We start from the raw sequence: 18317 nt of genomic DNA on the forward strand, positions 1-18317 counted from the left end.
GAAGTATGAAAAAGAAATCATGGAGAGATGTAGGTTAGTCTACAACATATAGCAAATTTCTGCTGGGTTTCTATGAAAACTTGTATTGGGTTTTTGGGGCAACATATGAATCTCTCATTGCATGGTAGGAAGAGGCTAAAAATAATTAAAGTAATCTATTTTGACATAATACAGAAAGGATACGTTCATTTTAATAGATCACATCTAGACATTGTTGGAGGAAAGCTGTTTTAGTCTATGATGGCAAAAAATCAAGAGAAATATGGAAATCCTCATTTATTTATTAGATTTTTATCCCACATTCCAGCTAACAAATGTTATGCATTTTAATAACATTTATTAGTCAGAAAAGGAGTGACTAGATTCCTCCTGATTTTCAGATGACATCTATTGAGTCTTATCTGCATAAGTACAAATTCCTGTGAACTTTGTACTAGTAAGTGTAAAGGTGTCCTTTAAAAAGTGGAATACCAGGTAACTGTACAGAATTGCATTTGAGAAAACTATATAAAATTAATTTTATTTTTATATTATTTTAGCTACCTTTGTAATAAGAGCCTTGAAAGTATAATACACCATAAAGTTATTTGTCTTGTTATTTATATCACTTTTACATTAGATTTCCATCTGGCAATTTTTGCCTATTTTTCCAACAAACAGGACTAAATATTCTGTCTATTAATGATTACTGATGCACACCTATCAAACATTGCAGATCTTAGCTTTGTATTTTTTGGAGCTTTTGGATGGTACAGTATTTAGTTGATTTTTATCTGTAAAACCTTGCAGGTCTTCAGCTACCATGTCAAATGAAAAAAAAAACTTACCCAACATGTAGTTGTAGAAAAAATGTGGAGCCATATTTGCAGCTTCTAGGTAGTTTTTGGTGCACTATTGTAACATTTCTGTCGTCCATTGTGGATTCATATATGATTCCTTTAGAACTTTATCTGGAAAATCCTATTCTGTTGTGACATGATGTTTAGTCTCATGCTGGAGAATGTGATTAAGCATAAATTGAAAACTAATGTTTTCAAAGAGGTAAGGCAGGACATTCTTCCTGGGCTTAAATTAGTCTATGTGTTCTACTGGGTCAGTGCTGAAAGTTGTAACAACTAAAGGTTCTTTTTTTTCCTAACTTTTTTTGAGGAACTTTTTGCTTAAGTTAGTTACACGTTGCCCAACAGACATCAGGTTAGACTTTACGGTTTGTTTAGCTATGAAGGGATGTCAGGGGTGGGGGTGGGGGGTTTGGTAAGGGGAACTTTGGAATGTAAATACATGTAGGGCTTGTCTGCTTTTGTTTAGCACCTCTTTAAACGAAGACAGAAAAATTGAATAAATAGCAGCATGGTGAAATACCTAAATGTTTGAGTTAAAATTTTTGGATGTTTGAAATCCTATTTGGATCCTTTTCCCAGATCTCAGGGCATTCATATTCACTCAGCAGGAAACTTCATGGAGATACACATTTGAGCAGAAAGTCTTTGGCGGTGCCTTTTTCTTAACTTGTGGCTTTTCTTCTTTTGAAGAAAGTAATGGCTTAAGTCTGACTGAAGAACAATCTCTCTCTCTCTTTTTCTTTTTTGTATGTTCCTATAAGACTTTACTTATGGTTCATGGGTTTTTACCCACCATCTATGTTTAGAGTCGTTTAGATTTTAAACAGTATATCCTACTGCAGACAAGAGGAAACACCAAATTAAAGACTTAATGACATATTGCTCAAAGAACAGAAAAGGTGACAAATTATAAAGCAAACAGTTAAAATGGTCTGCGAGTGATTATTTTTTTTAAAAAAATCCATATTTGAGCAACTTAAATTTATCAGGTTCTGGAACACATAGAAAAAGAAGTAATTGCCAACATTTCTAAATAGTAATATTAACCTTAGTATTAGTCATTAAGGGATATTGATTAGCAGCATTATGCCCTTCAAGGTTTATATAAGCTAAACACAAAAAAGCACGTATATAAATTTAATGTTCAGTAATAATCCTGAATAGGTTCTGAATAAGTGTCCAGTAACAGACGTCTCCTTTTGTCCCCGAGCAACCCATAGATGGGAAGACATTAGCCCTTACAAATGATTAGGCACTGGGTCTAAAGCAAATGCAAGTCTCTTAACCTCTTTCTGCTCATTTGCTTTATTTGGGCATTTTGATTTGCCACTGTCTAATTTAATTTACAAAGGAGAAAGCTGATTTTCTTTCACTGTCTTGCTTTCATTCCAGAGATAGGAAAGAACAAATCTTTCTTTGCAGGACTTCAGGTTTATGTGATGTACTCTGTCCCTGATATAAAATTTAAGAGACGGAGGAGTTTGTCAGAACAATTAAATAATATGATGAAAAGCCTGTCCATATATTGTGTTTCAAAGTTCATGTCTTAACTCTTTTCTACACCTTTTAGTGAAAAGCCTGCAGTATAAATATCCATGACAGACAGAATAAGAATATTGTGTTTAAAATAGTCTGGTTTTATAATGTTTCTTGGGTGTATAATAGCATAATTTTAGGGGCACATCTTTCTTTTTGTTTTGTTTTTTGTTTGATTAACTACTACTAATAATAAAATTAAGTACTGGTTGTTCATAGTGAATTAGTGAAAAGGGCAGGGTTGCTGAAGGTTTTTCTTCAATTTTATATATTAATGTCATCTTATTGTTCTGACATCTCTTCGCAATGAGTCATATTAAAAATAAGATTTCCATAAAAGAAATTAGCAATAAAACATTTTATTTTACTGTTACTAGAGAACAAAATAAATAATTTTGGTTTGAAGCAGCAGCAGACAACCCTGTTGTTTGTGGCTTGAGCTACAGAATCTGGTCTATGATTTTATGGCTAAATCCATCTAGTATTGTTTGACCACTTTCACTATAATATGGATAAGAAACATTTTTTTGAACTAATGGCAAGGTTTTTGTAGCAGCCAGAAATTAGTGTGCTGATCATAGTTGATTGTAAAGGGAATGAGTGCTTTGCATTCTAGTTTTATGCATGTTAGCGCTACCTTTATTGAAGCTCTTGACACAAATCAGGACTCTGGAGAATCTCCAAGGATAGGAGATTCTCATCCTTTACATGTGGAGGGGAATTTAAAAAAAACGAGACTAGTATTCTGGCTGAATAAGACCCGTTAAACTCAGTGGGGCTCAGTACAGAGTAGCCATGCATGGTGTACTGGCACTTTCAAGCCAGCACAAAGCACTCTTATAATCAAAGCAATCTATCTTTTTTCAAGTTTCTACAAGCTTGGAGATAAGCTGCAACTTCCTTAAGAGTTGGGTTAGTCAACTCTGTATAGCAGAGGCAGCCTGATACCTTTACTAAACCTCTTTCGTAGTAGTCCAGAGAACGTAACTTGTATTTTAATTATTCAGCGTTTCTGATAACCATCGAAGGCAGCTTCAGTTTGCCATTTATTTTATAAAGTAGGCCAAACATGGACAAAATCGTTATCCCTGTCTGATAGTGAAATAATCTTTAACATTTTCCATTCTATGACTCCACAGTGGATTCAGATCGGTGTAAGCTCTTCTCAAGGAATTGGGGCATTTTCAGCACAAAGAAAATGGTATTTTTTCATGGAGTAGAAGTGGCTCAGGAATGAGCTTGATTTTGGTAATATTTTACCTGGATTCATAAAATAACACAGAACAAGTAATGGCGTTTCATTGATCATCAGTTCTTCACAGAGTCCTTCACAGAATCCTAGTAAGTGTTAGCAACAAGGTTTCAAGCAAAAAGCAAATAGTTTAGGGTTGAATTATCCACACTTCTACTTTAGAAGTAGAATTAGCAAGTAAATGCACGGTTAGATAGTCCAGTATTCAAGCTTACACAGGCTGATTACAAGGATCAGGTTTTAGAGATCAACCAGCAAGGTATAGTATATGCAACAGCAAAAGTCAGTTCAGATGATATAAGGAAAGGTATTGTTGACATTGTTCAGGACTTGAGTGACTTCAGTCAGAACTATTCATACAAAAAACTTCCTGGTCCACACCCAAGTCAAAATCAGGATGCAGGTCCACTCTGGAGGACCTCCTGGCTCCTGATTAGATTAGTATGCCTATGGCACCATTCCTTGAAGGCTTCCTCTGCCTCACCACTCTTTAACTTTCAACCTGCCACCGTTTTCATAAACTTGAGGGCATGTAATTTTATCAGGTTGATAATCTAGAGCAAGCTGGCTGGGGAATTCTGGCAACTGAAGTCCACACATCTTCAAGTTGCCAAGGTTGAGAAACACTAATTCAGAACAAAAAGTTGGAGGGGTGGGAGTTGTTTCTGCCAGGAGTTCTGTGATGGGATCTCATTCAGCAAGAATCTCATCCCACTGCTTCTGTTGCATAGATGAGGATTTTTCCAGGCAGTTCATGACATATGCAAAATATTTGTATAGCCTGTGCTGTTGTGAAATTTATAGCTGCTATCAATGATAAGCATTATACAATTTTATTCTAAGCTGCTTGATGAGTATTTCACAATTTTTATTTATGCAATAAAGAATCCTTGAGGCAGTGCAGAAACTGTAGAGTGCTTTCCAACAATTATATTTACTTTTTGTGGCATCAAATCTACAAGGAAATATAAATTTTTTACAGGATTGCCATAGTTTGCCAAAATGAAAAAGATTCTTTTTAAATTTAAGAATGAACATTGTTTTGCACAACCATGAGTGCCAACTGAAGTTAAGCTTTATGCATCCATCAAAGTAGGCTTTTGTCTGCTAAATCTTACAATAGAATTTAAAAAAAGACAGGCACCTTAACATTTCAACACTTTTTGGAGGGAAGAATGTTTTACAATTTGTCTTGATTTTTATCTGATAATATGGTTTGGTTTAGAGCATGTATAGGTAGCATTGATGCATGTATAGCAAAATACTCTGTACTTGCAGTACTCATTGGATTTTCTAGCTTTCTTCTAACCATTATTCTTTGGATTCTCCACCCCACAATTATAAATACTTCTGGACAATAAGCATAACCCATTTGTCAGGATCCCTAAGATGTAATTTATAATTTGATTAACCCTCCTAAAACAATTTTGGTGATAAATTCTTTCTTACCACTGTGAAATTGAAAATAAAATTCTCAAAATTACTGACATCCCTGGAGCACCTTACACAACTATGGTGGGGATGTCAAATCTGATGGCAAATCCAGATCTGAAATAACGAGTATAGTTCGGACTACAGGTAATCCTCGATTAACCACCATTTGTTCAGCGGCCATTCAAAAGTACAACAGCACTGAAAAAAAATGGACTTACGACCTGTGCCCAAAATTACAACCGTTGCAGCGCCCCCACAGTCACATGATAGAAATTCGGGTGCTTGGCAACCCGCCCACACTTACAACTGCAGGGCTGCTTCAACTCCCCCTACCGGCCTATCTCACCCCCACCTCTGCCCTTTTGGCTTCCTGCTGCTGTATGCTCTATCACCCCAGCTGACCTTTGATACTGTCTTTTCCCGCTGCTGACAAGCTGCGCCTGGCCAGCTTCTGGGCTCTTTTTTTCTTCCATTTTTCTTCCGTTCTTCCCAGCACTCCCTTTCGTCCCTGGGGGCTGGCTGAAAAAGCTCCTTGCTGGAATCCAGGCAGGATTTTGGCACTGAGCTTTTTCAGCCAGCCCCCAGAGTCGAGAGGGAGTCCTCTTGGCAGGTGGCAGCGGCTCCCCATTGACTTTCTGGGGAAGCCAGCAGGGAAAATTGAAAATGGCAATTATATAATTGCGGGGTGCTTGGCAATTGCAAGCCGCTGCCACCTGCTGAGAGGACTCCCTCTCATCTCTGGGGGCTGGCTGAAAATGCCCTGTGCCGAAATGCAAGCAGGATTTTCAGCCATAAAAAATTTTCAGCTCCAGCATAGAGAGGCTTCAGAAGCCTCTCGACTTTGGGGCTGAAAATCCAAGTGGTTCTGAGGCCCTTGTGCACCCAACCCACTCCACACCCCTGCACACCCACACCGACTTTCTCACACACACACCCCATGCACCCTCTTGCTCCCTCCCTCACCTGGCAGCGCCTGGGGCTTGCAACTTCCTACTGGCTTCCCCACTGATTTGATTGTGGGAAGCTGGCAGGAAGTTGCCTCGCCTAATGACTGGGGCATTCATTTAACAATGGCAACTGGGGCTGCCAGGATTGCAGTCACTAAGTAAAGCGGTCACGTGATAATTCGCTTAATGACCACATTGCTTAGCAACCTAAATTCTGCTCCCAATTATCATCATTAAGCGAGGACTGCCTGTACTGCATTTGTAAAAAGATATTATAGAGCTGGAATAACTGCCGAAAAGGAAAATTAAATTATCAGGTGGCTTGAATACCTTTCCTGCTTGGATATTCTGGACTCATTTAGTTGGAAAAAAGATGACTGTGAGGAGGACATGATTAAAATATATAGAACTAACTGGAAGAAGATTTTGAATAGTCAAAAGAAGGCACTTCTTCAGCAGGGACATAATTAACCTGTGGAGTTTCTTTCTTTGAGTCATGCTGGTGGCGATTATTTTAGACAACTTGTAAAGGGATAGGATGCATTCATGGAAGTAAGGAGTAATGTCAGGAGACATTAGACTTGAGTCAGCATTATCCCCAGATCAGCATGCCTACATTTATGTTTTGCAGAAGAATACTGGGGGAGGAGAATCTCTGCAGCTGGTTGGTCACTTCGAGAAATAAAATGCTGGTTTAAGATGGGCCTTGGCCCGATGTAGGAGGGGGTTCCAGTCTCCAGTCATAAACAGCACATGTTGCTTGCATCATCTGTTAATTTCAAATTTAACTTGATCATAAAAATCATCAAGTTTTTTCTGGATCAGTGATTTGAGCATAAACTTGGAAGAGTGTCATTTTAAAGTGTTGTCCATGAAGTCTAGTTAATATTATTCAGTCACTGATTGCATTATAGCCAAGTACTGTTCTTGTTATACCCTTCCTAACGCCATTCTTTCTTTGTTTTTCATGTCCTGAGTAGTAGATAGTGTGATCTTTATTATTATTGATATTATTATTATTTATTGAATTTATATACCACTCAACTCTCAATGACTCTGGGAGTGTCCAATTCCAATCCATCTTAATTTGCTGATGCCTATGATATTCTTTCACTGTGGTGAGCTTTCCCATGTTCATGCTTCTTACATTCCATGTTGCCACTGTAATTCTGTCTTTGCAGCTTCGGATTTTCTTTTCCTGTGTAGCAACATCAGCAACTAGATGCCCTGAAGGCTTTAATCTAGCCACTTCATAAACACCATTAGTATTCAGCTCTTCCTCAGTAACATGTTGAGTGCCATCTGACCTGAGGAACTCATCATCCAACACTATATTGTCAATCATTTTACATTTTCTATCCATGTGGTTTTCTTGGTAAGAATACAGGAGTAGTTTACCATTGCCTTCTCCCACGCAGTATGAAGTGATGTTGTGGAATCCTTGGTGCTCTCTGAACTTGGTTGTTTGCTTGCAGGCATTCCATTACCCAACTAGGTAACATCATCAGTGTGACTGAGTGTGGGGTTTGCTCTCTGTTTATATACTGTAGCTTGCCCTGCCAGTTTTGGTGGGGATGTGGTTTTCTCCTTGGTAGTTCCTTGATTAGAGTATTGTTTTCTGCTTGATTGTTTGTCTGGTGTTAATCCCTGCTTATCTGGGAGCTGCTACTGGAGCGGATGTGTTCTGGTCTTTTTTTGTTTCCTTCTTAGCTTTTTTATTATGTCTTTTGAATGGTGTGTAAATATGGTTTATTTCAATGTGTCTATTGATGGCTGATTTGTCTGAATGCCAAACTTCCAAGAATTCCCTCACATTTTTTGATTTAGCTTGTTCTAGAATGCTCAGTTTCCCAGTTGAAACTATGGTTGAGTCTGTTCATGTGTTGTGAGGTTAAGGAATTTTCTTCATGTCTTTTGCCTGTTAATTGGTGTTCATGGATGCACTCTGCTAGTCTTCTGCCTATCTGTCCTATGTAGTATTTGTTACAGTCCTTACACTATGTGTTGTAGATGACTCTTGTTTTTTTTCCTTCTTGGGCTACTGGGTCTTTTGGTTTACTTAAGTTGCTTTAGAGGGCTTTAGTTGGTTTGTGTGCTACAGTGATCCTGTGAGGTTGTAATAGTCTGTTGGTTGTTTCTGAGATGTTTTTGATGTATGGCAGTGTTACCCTTTTCAAAGTTTGTGTTGGTTGTGCTGTAATGGATTGAGTGGTCAGGCACTTTCTGGTAAAGTTGTGTGGGCATCCATTTTGTTGAAAGATGTTGTATAGGTGGTCTGTTTCCTTTTTCTGGTATTCTGGGTTGCTACAGTGTATTTGTCTGAATAATGTTCTTACACAGTTTCTCTTGTGGGAGGTTGGGTTGTTACCTTGTTAATGGAGCACTTGGTTAGTGTAGATTGTTTTTCGATAGACTTCTGTTTCCAATTTGCCATCATTTCCTCTGCTGATGTGGATATCCAGGAAGGGTAGTGTGTTGTTCTTTTCTTCTTCCCTTGTGAATTTTATTCCTTTGAAGATGTTGTTGATTGTTTCATGTGTCTTCTCTAGTCGTTCCTTTTTTATTATGACAAAGGTGTCATCTACGTACTGGATCCATACTTTTGGTTGTATGTCTGGGAATGCTACAGTTTCTAGACCTCTTTGCTTCTGGAATTTAGCTTGAGCGGTTTGATTTGGAGTTTTGTTTTCCTTTTTCCAGCTTGTCTTAGAGATGTAGTCTTGGTGGTGGTTATCAGCATTTTTGTGTGCTCTGGGGTCATGGGTTGTTCCATTTGCTCCTTGAGATTATCTATGGTGGGCTGATATTTGTTTAGTCTGAGGGGAGAATCCATGATCATTAGCTGTATCATTTTTCAGCTGCTTTGTTGAGCTATTTTCCATCCAGCTATGCAGTTTATTGGAGGTTTGTATCTGACACTGGTGGGCAGGGCATGCTGTAGTAGGCATTCATGTAGAAAGAATAGTTGTTCCTTGGTGGAGGTTTGCCTACATGTAAATTTCTCCCATTTGTGTGCATTCTGAAGTGTTTGACACCCATATGTGGTTCCAGTAGAATTGAATATATGTAGCTCAGGTTTAAACTTAAAAGGCAAGCTATTGTATATAAACAGGGAGCAAACCCCATGCTCACTCGCACTGATGATGTTACCTAGTTGGGTAATGAAACGCCTGCAAGCAAACAACCGAGGCCAGAGAGCACTAAGGACTCCACAGTTCAATCCTGAGCTACACATATTCTCTTCTATAGGAAGAAGCAATGCTTTTGCCATTGTCACTAAAGTGATAATCTGCCTCCAGCATCTTCCTATATTGCTGGTGCCCAATATGGGTGCCTGCTTGCTTTAGCTGAACTGTTGGGATGATCTTCATGCGTTGGGTGACCCTGCCAGGAATATATATTTTTGGCATACACTCCTGGTGTTCTTCACTTATCCCTCACACACAGGAAGTCACGCACACCGCCCGCCATGATGAGACAGCACAGCAGGATTTGGGGAGGCGCTTGAATACATTTATTATAAACCCTTATACAATACCTAATAATAATTTGTAATAATACCCTTATTACAAATCCTACTAAAACCCATAAAAAAATCCAACCTCTACAGACAGTTTTCAGAGTTGAGATAGTGGATGATTGCAAAGATACAAATAAAGTGGAAGATTCTGTGAAATGAATGTAATTCAAATTATATTTACTGTATATGGATGTGTGTGTGTGTTTGTATTTATTTGAATATTTGCTTAAATGCTATTGTTTTGACCAGTTGTGTTCCCATGAAGAAAGTGCCATTTATGTATTTTGAAACATTTAATTAGCTGTCTTTCTATATTACTGAGGCTATCAATACATATTACTGGAAATATCTTACAGATAAGGAAAATATTCTACTGATAAGGAAAATGTTGGTTGTGTCTCATCCTTTAATTTGTTTCTGTAAATGCTTAATACATATTAATTAATCATGGTGCTTTTCTGCAGTCTAAAGGTCCTATCCCTTGGCTGCCTTTCTCCATTAATGATTGGCAGGATGGAGAAAAGCTGATCTCATTATGACATAAAGTAATACCTTGGAACCTTACATAAGACTGATATATTAGTTGGCACTCAGGTTTTTCAGAAAACATCTAGCTCCTGCTTGAGTTCCAGTATATCTTAATAAAAAATACATCAAAATGGTGGTTTGTGGAAATTATTGCATGATGCACATGGTTGTATTTAATTTCGATGATATGTTATCTCTATTTTTAAATTCAAATTATTCTTCCTTTAGTTGTGTCACTTTCCCAGGTCTTGCTCAGTTGCTTTAAAAATGCTCTTCAATCAGATGCGTATTCCATAGCATTGTGCAAATACCTAATTATACCTTATTAATATAATGAAATCTCAAGAAATAAAACATGTAACATTGAAAGCATTCAATCAGGTAAAAGATGACAGATTGTGAAAAACAACTTTTGGGAGAAGAACAACTCCTTGGGAGAGTTTTCCATAGTTTGGGCATCATACAAAAAGAGTCCTCATTGGATACTAATGCATTGACAGCCTGGTAGTCCTACATAGATAAGTGTCCAAAATTTGGAAGAACTCACTGAGCATCTGTTTCTGATACCACTGATACTGGTATGTTATTCCTTCTCAGTTAGTTTGAACTGTACTTATAATCCTCTTACGTTCATGCCATCAGAAATAGCTTCCAAAGTAAACCCTAACAGAAAATGTCGTTAAAGGTATAGCAGAAAATTAACTCTATATAGTCCATCTCTCTTTCTCTTTCTCTCTCTCTCTCTTTTAGCCTTTCTTCCTGTTTAAACAGTTTTTCCATCTACAAATCCTGCTTGAACATTGAAGAAGATTCAAATCTTCATAAAAGGTTGGTGGGTAGGAAAATACGACTTCTCCTATTGGCTAAATTCTTTGTCAGTTGTTCTCCACTTACAATTTTTTCTTCAAACCATATTTAGCATGACACAATTTATCTGCCTTTATAAATCCTGCATGATTTAGATACTATTATTTCATATTCTTCACAATTAACCACATAGATTGAAGACATGTTCTAAAGTGAATCCATGACTTCCGCTAATTTGCTGCATTCAGATTGGCCTACTATGCACAGTTAATAAGTTAACAAACTTATGGTAGCTATAACAGCTTTTATCCTTTGTGATAATAGTAACTTCAAACTTCAGACTAAAACACATTCTGAAGAGGAGGTAATTCTGTCTAGGAACCACTTACTGAAATGTTATCCAGTTTGTGACTTTGAGCATAGTTGAAATGTTTGCAGGTGTTTGCACATGATACATTTCTTTTGCAAAAAGGATTGCCACAGTGTGTCAGTTTGCATCCCACTTGGAGCTTAAGACTTCTATCTGAGAGCCATTGTCAATTAAATATACTGCTTGATGTTACAGCACTGTTAGTTTGGTCTTTAGGCCAGCGTGATCACTGTAGTGAGCATTCGTTATAAAAAAGCAGTACTTTCAGATGAAGAATTAGAATAGTGACAAAGAAAAATGACTGGGTCAGCAGAAAAAGCAGCTGTCTCATGACAGCTGCAGCAGACAATATTGTTGACTCTCTTGAATCATTGACACAAAGTTTGTAAATAAAGACATCATGCTCCCAGTTGGTTTGCAAAAGAGATGGGAAGGCCACTGTCCAACAGATACCTAACGGTTATTACCCATCTTCTCTTTGCTTCAAAGAAATTAAAGATAGAAATTGAGTTTGAACATGTAATTTATCCTTAGCTTTAAATTGCAGTGTATGCCGGGCACAGTGTCCCCTGGATATTTTGGGACAACAGTTTTCAGAATTTCCAGCTGGCATGGCAATTTGGGGAGTTGCAGTTCCAAAACATCTGGAAGATGTGTTGGAAAAAGTGATGTATTACAATAATTAGATAATACATCCTGGTATCTCATTTCATTTCCAGATACAGGAATCCTTCCTGATTTTTTTCTGTTTTTGCAATATACAGTAGGTCCAAACTGATAGCTTTTGTGGATCAATACTGTTGCAACTCCAATATTACTGGAGCAAATATATATAACTGTTATAACAATGAATTAATTCAGTGCCTGATAGAAAGTATTTAGTACTTGGGCAAACATTGTTTTAAAATGTTGTTGCTTTGTCCATTGTGCAACTCTTTGCTGAGTGGCCTGCCTATGAAAAAGTTTGTCTTGTTATGAAATATTTAAAAATATTTTTGAAAAGAAGTTTATCTGAGGATATTGCACCATGAAACAACATTCCTAGATGACAGCCCAATGTTATTATGTACACTTCGCTTGCATTATTCTTATCACTTTCCAAAGTCAACAGTAAACTACATGAATTAAGTAACTGTCTCTATTGCCACTTGGAGGATTTCATATTTCTGTCAAGGTGGTTTAGTATTTTAAGCTATTCTCCCTTCTTCCCACTGGAAAGCATGAAGTTCCATGAAACTGTTGTAAGAAACCACATTTTAAAACTTGAAATAAAAGTTGTTGATACTTCTTTTTATGAAGCCTTAGAGAACTGTGTGCAGACAAGATGGAACATTTATTCTGAAATATTTATTATTTTTCTAAAGATTGCAGACATTTTCCTGGAAACTCAAAAAGCAGAATGTTAAAAAGTCAGAAGGAATCTGGAAGCATCTTTTCAGTGATTTTACTAAAAGAGAAAAGCTTTTGGAGTTTTGGATACGATAGACTAACACAGCTTGGCTCCTAGAATGTTCAAAAGTATAATTTTGTGTGAGTGCAACTTCTCATGCACATGTACTCTTGATGTGGATGTGAACTGGGATGACTTCACTAATTTTTGATATGTAGCTAGGCATGCAGCATGACACAAAGAGTAACTAAATGTATCAATAGTAGATTATAAAATCATTTGTGTGTTGTTAATCTATATTACCTTTCTATCCTTCTCAAAATTTGCTGTACAGTATCTGGAATGGCTACTTTGAAGTTTCTTTCTGCCACAGTTCTGTTTCATGCAGCCTGCACAGTAATGCTTGGCAGTGTTTCAAGCATCAACCTGTAAAAGGATTCCAACGGTGGGAACAGCATCTCCAGTCCATTGGATGAGAAATGAGTTTTTTCCAAATGTTCTTATCAATGTCACAAGGCTTCCCACTGTCATGGAAAGCTTTCTGTAATAGTTAATGTGAACTTTCTGACCTAGAACAATATTTTTATCATTGTTTATATATAGAAATATTTGGGGGCATAAAGACTCTTGAACTGGATATGAAACAGATTATCAATATTACCTGAGCAGGGGTTAATATGTACAACAGTTCATAGTAATTGTGGAGAAGTCAATAGGGTGTGGGAGAATGGGAACCTGCAAACAATTTGATGGAAGTTGATGGCAACTTGGATTACTTACATATATGAAGGATAATACCTAGAAGAGATCTATGTTGAACGATAGAGACATTCTTCCTCTACTGTTATGGGCTTATTATCCACACTAGTTTAATTTCTTGTTCCAAGATATCAGCTTTCCTGTTACTTTAGTTAAGATAGTTCGGCCAACTGGACTTTGATATTACTTGTATACTTGTGCCAAATCTTTACAGGCACAAATGTAGAAGAATAAACACTTTCACAGATAATTAGAATATCTATAATTGTAGTGTATAAATGTTTATCTTTTCTGTATCTTCAAAGTAACTACTATATTTGCAAAAATTATATAAGTCTGTGCTGAAAATGGGTGATGCAGCAGAACTAATAATACGATGCCTTGTGGCTTCTGATTGTGTTCACAGAAGAGATTGTGCTCATACTTAGGGATTAATAACATTTTGTTTTCTACATATTTATGTAAAATTAGTCAATAGATGTGTGCACTGATCCCAGTTTGGAAAACAGTCTGTTTCACATTGGATTGATTCAGAGATCTCCTGATTCAACTCTGGACCCAAATTTGAATCTCAGTCTGGAAATCTGATTCTCCCATTGTTGTCCCTGAAAATAAACAAATTGCTCTAGCATTTTTTTCTGCTTCAGATAATTGGATGAAATTTGCAGAAGTAACAGACCCAAGTTAGCGGCTGAAAGCTTCTAAATGTTAGATAAATAATGCAGTACTTCCTTTCTTTTTGGCAGCTTAAAATTTTGATTGTTTTAAAATATGGAAATTATCATGATGGAATTGGATGAAATTTGTAGATAACATTGCTTCTTCTGGAAGGATTAAGAGGTCAGGAGTTTGTGTGCATTTATAATTCCAAGAATGTGCATATTGTCCTGATTTATTTATTTAGCTCTAGTTTGCTAGGCAATTGTTATAAAAATTATATATAGCATAAATGTTATAAATGTCATAAATGGCTATAAAAAAATCTGTAGAATTTCAGAGGGATAGTTGAAGTATTACTTTTCTTTTGGTTACTTCATTTTTATATTCATTACTTATTCCCTCTTTTTTGGGGGGAGGGGGAAGTAGGGGAGCCAAAATGTCAATAGATGCTATTTTTATCTCCTAATATTGGAATACTGAGTTTCTCGCTTGCCAGATAAAGCTGCCGTACACTTGAGAAGAGCTTGTTCACTTGGTATGCTTACTGATAATACAACGCTTCCTTGTGTTTCTTAAATCTGTTGTCAAACTTTAAACATGATCTGACCTTTTTCTGAATAAAGTCAAATTCATGGCTCAGTAACTATAATAAATATATTGGTATTTTTCTGGTTTATAAGTTTTATGGTTAATTAAATGCTGGACTTGGTGGTTAGGGCTTAAATTCTTTGGACTGATTAGGAAGTCCCTTTAGATTTCTTTGTTGGCTCTTATTTCTTGACTCTGGATGGGAGTTATCTGGTCAGCTGTTATCTGCTAAACTATGATAACTTTTTCTTTATTGGCCTATCAAAATTAAATAGCTGAAATTGCTCATTAATATTTATGATTTGTAGGCCATTAGGATTCAGTGTAACTTCCATAAAATCTAAGGCTGTGTAACACTTATGGAAAGCTTCATGTCATTGTAGGAAGTTGACTTAGAATTGTCTACTGTACCACTGGCTCCCCAGCATCAGGGCCTTGAGATAGACGTGATAGTGCATTGTACTGAGTTTCCATGCAGAGAATTTGCACTCTCTTACCTTTCTATAAGCAGAACCCCACTACTTAAGGAAACGTTGCTGTTTCTTTGGGACTAAACACTAAAATGATTTATTTATTGCATTGCTGAATATTCCTGTGCATTATGACTTGGGGCTTCTTGAATCAATAGATACATACTACTGTTCTGTCTTCTAGTGCTTGTAGCAATGTGAAAGCAAATCGTGCCTCTGTTTCTGATGCAAAGACAGTCTGTCAGGGGTCCTGGTTCTGAGTTATGAGAACCTTAAATGTCAGAAACAAACACTGCATCTGATTCAGCCAGTTTTGTTCGCCTCAACTGAGAGGTAATGTGTGTTTGTCCAAGTATTCCACTCAACAACTTCCAGACCAAGGGCAATAGTATCCTAATACAGAATGCATTGCTGTAATCTATAGATACTATATCTTAATAGATCTAACCTATTGAATTTACTGCTGGTTATGTGCTAGTGTTATTTAAAAACAGAAGTGAAATTTTAATTTTTAAAAATTGTCCTAAATCTGTAAAATCTTGGGCATGGTAATATAGCAAGCCCTTAACCTAAACAATTAAATTAATAATTTCTTTGCCTCTTTTTGTTTTTAAAATATTATCTTACTCCTATTGTATTTTAATTAGGAAAAACTCAATTCCACTTTCTAGATAAGTTGTTAATTTTTTGGCACTTTCTCTTTCTCTCTTTCCATAATTACACAAAACATGAGTCAAATGTATTATAAATTTCCCTAAGAGAACAACATTTTTTCCAGCTGTTTGGATGGTCTGTCTAAAACTTAAACAGATATCTCTAAATTTTCTTTGGGGCTCATACTTTGATTTGCACAGTGTTTCTTGATATCTTTTTATTTTTCCTTACAGTTCCTAGCTCTTATGGAACATAAAATCTATCTGCAAAAAGATTTTACTATTTGTATCCATTAACAAATAAACCTTTTATCTGTTTTCATTTTAGACAGTCTTTTTAGAACAAACATCTTTTAAACTCGTCCCAAGCCAATTTTGAATGTTATTTATGTAATAACATCTTTGAAATATGATTGTGAATAGATTTAAGCTTGTTTTGATCAGTTTTAGTTGTACCAAACAACATAAAAGGTTCTTGAAAAAGTCTTGAGTTTCTATTTTGAATCTAGTTTTGGCCAGCAAAGAGGTTATAATTTATGGAGAAGAATGCATTTGCAATAATTCCAATTAATACTTCTGTTTTCTCTGGCACTTGCCTGTGTACCTAGTTGTAACAGCTTTAAGCGTTGGCAAGCAGTGTAGTATGTAGTCTAAAGCTCCCTAGAAACATTTGTATACACTCTTTATTAAATCTTAATTGATTCTGTGGAAACAGTCTTCAGTCATTAGATTCATCTGGAGCTTGTCATCAATTATACCTGGAAAAATACCTACTGTTGTTTTGAGTTTGTATATCAGAGAGGGAAAAGTCTAATGCATTTATAAAGCTGTCAAACGAGGGAGGTATTCTCTTTACATGAAAGAAAATTCCTCTTTCACAACAGATTGTGCTTATATAGTTGTGTAATATAATGACAGTTGTTGTGGGAGACATACATAACAAGTATTTCTCCCTTACAAACAAGAAACCTGGTAGCAGTAGAAGAGAACTCATTTTCAAAGTCTGGAGCTGGATGCCATTTTCTTTCTGGAGAAGGCAGGACCTCCCAGAAGCTTCCCAGATTTCCCTTCACATGATGAGAGAAAGATTTTGGACTACCATGTAAACAAACAGAAATGAGCAGTAATAGAACTGGCCCTAATGTAAATCTAAGCACAATTAAGGACTTGTCTTGCCATACAAGTAGCCACTGTGATAAGGGATTTGGCACGCCAACTTTACTTACAACAATTGCTGGGGGAACAACATCAGCTTGCTTGTAATGAAGCTTGTCCTGGTATAAAGAAGAGGACTATAAAGCAGCAGTAGCAAGTTTTATGTCCATTTTCTTCCTAAATAAGCCTGACTTTAACAGAACGTTGTTAAATTTTGAAACTCAGAACATATAAATGGAAACACTCAAAAAATCATATGTTTTCACATCTGTACTGTGGATCTTGATTCACTGTAGATAAACCAATGAAATGTTGTTGAGGTTACCAGCTAGAGAGCTTGTTCATTTTCTGGCAGGTGAATAATGTGTAGAGCTGGAACTAAAATAGGTTGACTTACTTCAGTGGGCCTCTTTATTTGTGACAGTGTGTAAGAATTAGAAGTTGAGCCAGGAAGCTCTGTCCAGTGATGAATAGTTGCCTGTATGTCCTACATAAGCTTCAGTCAAACTTTAATTCTTCTCTGATCCCCCTGATGTCCATCTTTTATTTTGCTCTTTATTTCATAATTTAATTGAAAAGGCTTTCATTTTCTTTCCATCCTGTTCTTCAGAACCAGTGCTTCAGAGACAGGAAAAAAATGTATTTGATGTTTTGGAGTACCAGGAGCTCTAATGCCATTTCAAAATTATAACATAACTGTGGTTTCCCAGAGTAGGGCATCTGAGTCTTCTGCAGGAGTAAGAGCATAAAAATGTGGTGTAGTTCAAAGTTTGGATGGGAATAATCTGCAGCTGTCTTGCCCCTTCTGCATAGAGAATTTCCTCTTTAATGTGGGGTGAAATGATTTCTTTTTTTCCCCTCTCATTCTCACAGGTGTTCAGATCTTTGCCTGAAGATCTGGCTCCTTTGTTGAATACATTATGTATTATTATTATTCCACATTTGCCTCTATGAAAGACTTGCCAAGGTGTTAACACTTGAAGAGATTGCCAAGGTGTTAACTCTTCTTTTGCTAACTTAGTGCAGGAGTGAGGCTACAGCAGTTCTATAAATAATTTGGGCAAATTTGCACCTAGTTCAACCTCTGTCTGCTTTTGTCCCCATGCACTAGGGACATAAAACCTATTGTATTACAAGTAAAAATTGTGCATAAGAATTAAATACGAAATCTAACAGCTTTACCAGCATCAGTTATAAGCACTGTTTTAGCCTCTTTTCCTATATCTATTTTTTTATTTAGAACTGGGCTTAGCAATCTATGGTCTTTGGGCTAATTTCATGCAGAGTTTGGCCCAATTCTTTCTTTTTAGAATAAATGTTGCGACCACCTTCGGATTTGGGCCTCTCCCTCCTTCAGTCCTGCTACTATACAGCCTGCACTGAACTATTTCAACAGGAATTATGTC

The 18317-nt window shown here is 36.6% G+C and overlaps 1 protein-coding gene across 5 annotated transcripts in view; it reads left to right on the forward strand.

Annotated features, from left to right (window-relative positions):
• ARL15 (ARF like GTPase 15) overlaps window positions 1–18317 on the forward strand; it is a 225106-nt gene that overhangs the window by 180317 nt on the left and 26472 nt on the right. The window contains exon 6 of one of the 5 annotated variants that reach the window (XM_088152913.1): window positions 10810–10887. The exons of the other annotated variants lie outside the window; for them this stretch is intronic. Coding sequence (XP_088009039.1) covers window positions 10810–10863 — 54 coding nt within the window. The 3' untranslated portion in view covers window positions 10864–10887. The remainder of the gene's footprint in view (window positions 1–10809; window positions 10888–18317) is intronic. 5 annotated transcript variants of the gene reach the window in all.

The sequence above is a fragment of the Python bivittatus genome, unplaced genomic scaffold, assembly GCF_059951505.1.
Source record: "Python bivittatus isolate LINGU-HERP-01145 unplaced genomic scaffold, Pbiv_v1 ctg000570_np1212, whole genome shotgun sequence".
In the NCBI taxonomy this organism is placed as follows: Eukaryota; Metazoa; Chordata; class Lepidosauria; order Squamata; family Pythonidae; genus Python; species Python bivittatus.